Genomic DNA, 2545 nt, shown 5'->3' on the forward strand with positions numbered 1-2545 from the left:
AATGGGTGTGACTATGGTTTTAAAGGCCGAGTTGGCCGCTATCAACTCAAAGATGTGGCACAAACTTTGTACACCTAATGGAGGGATAACATTTTTCTAAAAGGTGGTCCGGTGACTTGGGAGATTTNTAGATGAAAAGTTATAAATTTTCTACAATTTAACCTATGAAATGTAGTGTTTAATGCTAAGAGGTTAGTCTTAGTCCTCTTCAAGGAAGACGACACCGGTTTCTTCTAGGGGGTGCTCCCCGGATGTGACAAACTTGGTATTAGAGTATGAGGTTGAATATCTTTAGGATCGATGTGTCACTAAACCACGTTTATGTAGATTTTTATTCATAATTGTGAAGCGTGCCACACTTATGAATGAGAGACTATATGATGCTTACGAAATTCTCATCTTTCTTGTAATCCTATGTCATGTCTCTAGTGTCTACTCTATGTGTCATTTTCACCTAAGACTTTTAATGTCGTTATAGGTTGAATACTCGAAGGGCAGTGGTACGGAGCACCAGAATGCGGGGGCTCAATACAACCAAGCTCCCCCACAAGACAATCAAGTCCCTCTACCTAAAGAAACTGCTATGGGTGATCATGTTCCGGTTGTTCCTCCACCGATGACCGATGGAGAGATAAGGGCACCTTTTTTCAATTTGGCCCAAGACATGATTTAAAAAGCTAATGTCGTCATTTTTTAAGTCCAAGACATGACGGCAAAAGTAAATCGGGAGGTTGGACCCCGTGTTCCTCTTCATGCTAGAACTATGGTATCTCGTTTGAGAGACTTTACTAGGATGAAACCTCCTATGTTCAATGGGTCAAGAGTGGATGAACACAGTAAAGATTTTCTAGACGAAGTCAATAAAATCATATTTGCTATGGGAGTGACTACTGTGAAAAGGTCGAGTTGGCCGTCTATCAACTCAATGATGTGGCGCAAACTTGGTACACCCAATGGACAGATAATAGGTTTCTAAGTGGTGGTCTGGTGACTTGGGAGATCTTCAAGAGAGCCTTCCTTGATCGGTTCTTTCCTAAAGAGTTGAGAGAAGCTAAGGTGGAAGAAGTCATCAACCTTCATCAAGGAGGTATTAGCGTACTTTACTACTCCTTAAAGTTTACTAAATTGTCTAAGTATGATCCAACCTTGGTGTCTAACCCAAGGGATGAGATGAGTCGCTTTCTTACTGGAGTGTCTAATGACTTGGTTGAAGAATGTCGTTCGGCTATGCCTCAGATAATATGAATATATCTCATCTGATGGTTCATGCTCAATTAGTGGAAGAGAGTAGGTTAAGAAGGAAGAATAGAGAGGCCAAGAAGGTCAAGTCTTTTGAAAGTGGTTCTTCAAAGGCTAGGTTGGAAAATCAAGATAAGACTAGATTCAAGAAGAGGTTCTTCAATCAAGTCCTTTCCAAATTTTCAAGGCTCGTGATGATAGGGTGTCTAACCCTAAGTCCCAAAAGTCTAGAAGTGGAAAGTCACCAAGTGATAAACCAACCTGTTCTAAGTGTGGTAGGAAACATTGGGGTGAATCTCTAGTTGGAACAGTGGAAAAGAGGGTCACAAGGTTAGGGATTGCCCTAATGTGAATGGGAAAGACAAGAGTGGTGGGAAAGCTCAAGCAAGTGGATCGAATGTTGATACTCCAAGAAAGAATCGCTTTTGTGCTCTCTGCTCTAGGGGTGAACAAGAGAGTTCTCCCGATGTGGTGACTGGTATGTTACAATTCTTCTCTAAAAATGTTTATTCTTTACTAGATCCGGGTTCTACCTTGTCGTTTACTACTCCATTGGTAGCTAGAAAGTTTGATATTTTGCCCGATATCTTGAATGATCCTTTTATGGTACTACCCCGTTAGGTGAGCCGGTGGTTTCAAAAAGGGTATATAGAAATTATTCTAAAATGTTGCCCAATAGAGTTACTCATGTTGAATTAGTAGAACTTGATATGGTTGATTTTGATGTTATTTTGGGAATGGATTGGTTCCGTTCTTGTTTTGCTTCCATTGATTGTAGGACAAGAGTGATCAAGTTTAATTTTCCTAATAAACCCGTCGTAGAGTGGAAGGGGGAAGTTCTATTCCTAGAGGTCGTATAATTTCTTGTTTAAAGGCTTGTAAGTTGATCTCTAAAGGGTGTTTATACCATATTGTGAGAGTCAAAGATTTCGACTCTGAAGTCCTCCCATTGAGTCAGTCCCCGTAGTGAGGGAATTACTGGAGGTCTTTCCTAATGATCTTCCCGAAATTCCTCCCAAATGGGAAATTGACTTTGGTATTGACTTGCTACCGCATAGGAATCCCATTTCAATCCCTCCTTATCGGATAGCTCTGGCCAAACTGAAAGAGTTGAAGGCTAAGGTCGAGGATTTATTGGACAAAGGCTTCATTCAACCTAGTATTTCCCCATTGGTTTCTCCGGTTTTAGTTGTGAAGAAGAAGGATGGGTCGCTTAGGATGTGTATTAAATACCGGCAACTCAATAAAGTGACCATTAAGAATAAATATCCTCTCCATCAGATTGACTACTTGTTTGATAAACTCC

General features: G+C 40.6%; 1 protein-coding gene across 1 annotated transcript; it reads left to right on the forward strand.

The window, feature by feature from the left end:
* The first annotated feature begins 706 nt into the window (after window positions 1–706).
* Window positions 707–2038, forward strand: LOC107024862. The gene is made up of 5 exons (XM_015225800.1): window positions 707–944; window positions 1279–1393; window positions 1542–1717; window positions 1760–1845; window positions 2018–2038. The coding sequence occupies exons 1-5, from the start codon at window positions 707–709 to the stop codon at window positions 2036–2038; spliced, it is 636 nt and encodes a 211-aa protein (XP_015081286.1).
* The last annotated feature ends 507 nt before the right edge of the window (window positions 2039–2545 follow it).

The sequence above is a fragment of the Solanum pennellii genome, chromosome 7 (genome assembly GCF_001406875.1).
Source record: "Solanum pennellii chromosome 7, SPENNV200".
Taxonomy (NCBI): domain Eukaryota; kingdom Viridiplantae; phylum Streptophyta; class Magnoliopsida; order Solanales; family Solanaceae; genus Solanum; species Solanum pennellii.

Bases quoted from the DNA above. Each gene is read 5' to 3' on its own strand.
- LOC107024862 (XM_015225800.1), top strand. From the start codon at position 707: ATGACGGCAAAAGTAAATCGGGAGGTTGGACCCCGTGTTCCTCTTCAT. The intron at 945-1,278 runs GTACACCCAATG...ATGCTCAATTAG, and splicing joins AATGATGTGGCGCAAACTTG to TGGAAGAGAGTAGGTTAAGA. The intron at 1,394-1,541 runs GTTCTTCAATCA...GTGAATCTCTAG, and splicing joins AAGACTAGATTCAAGAAGAG to TTGGAACAGTGGAAAAGAGG.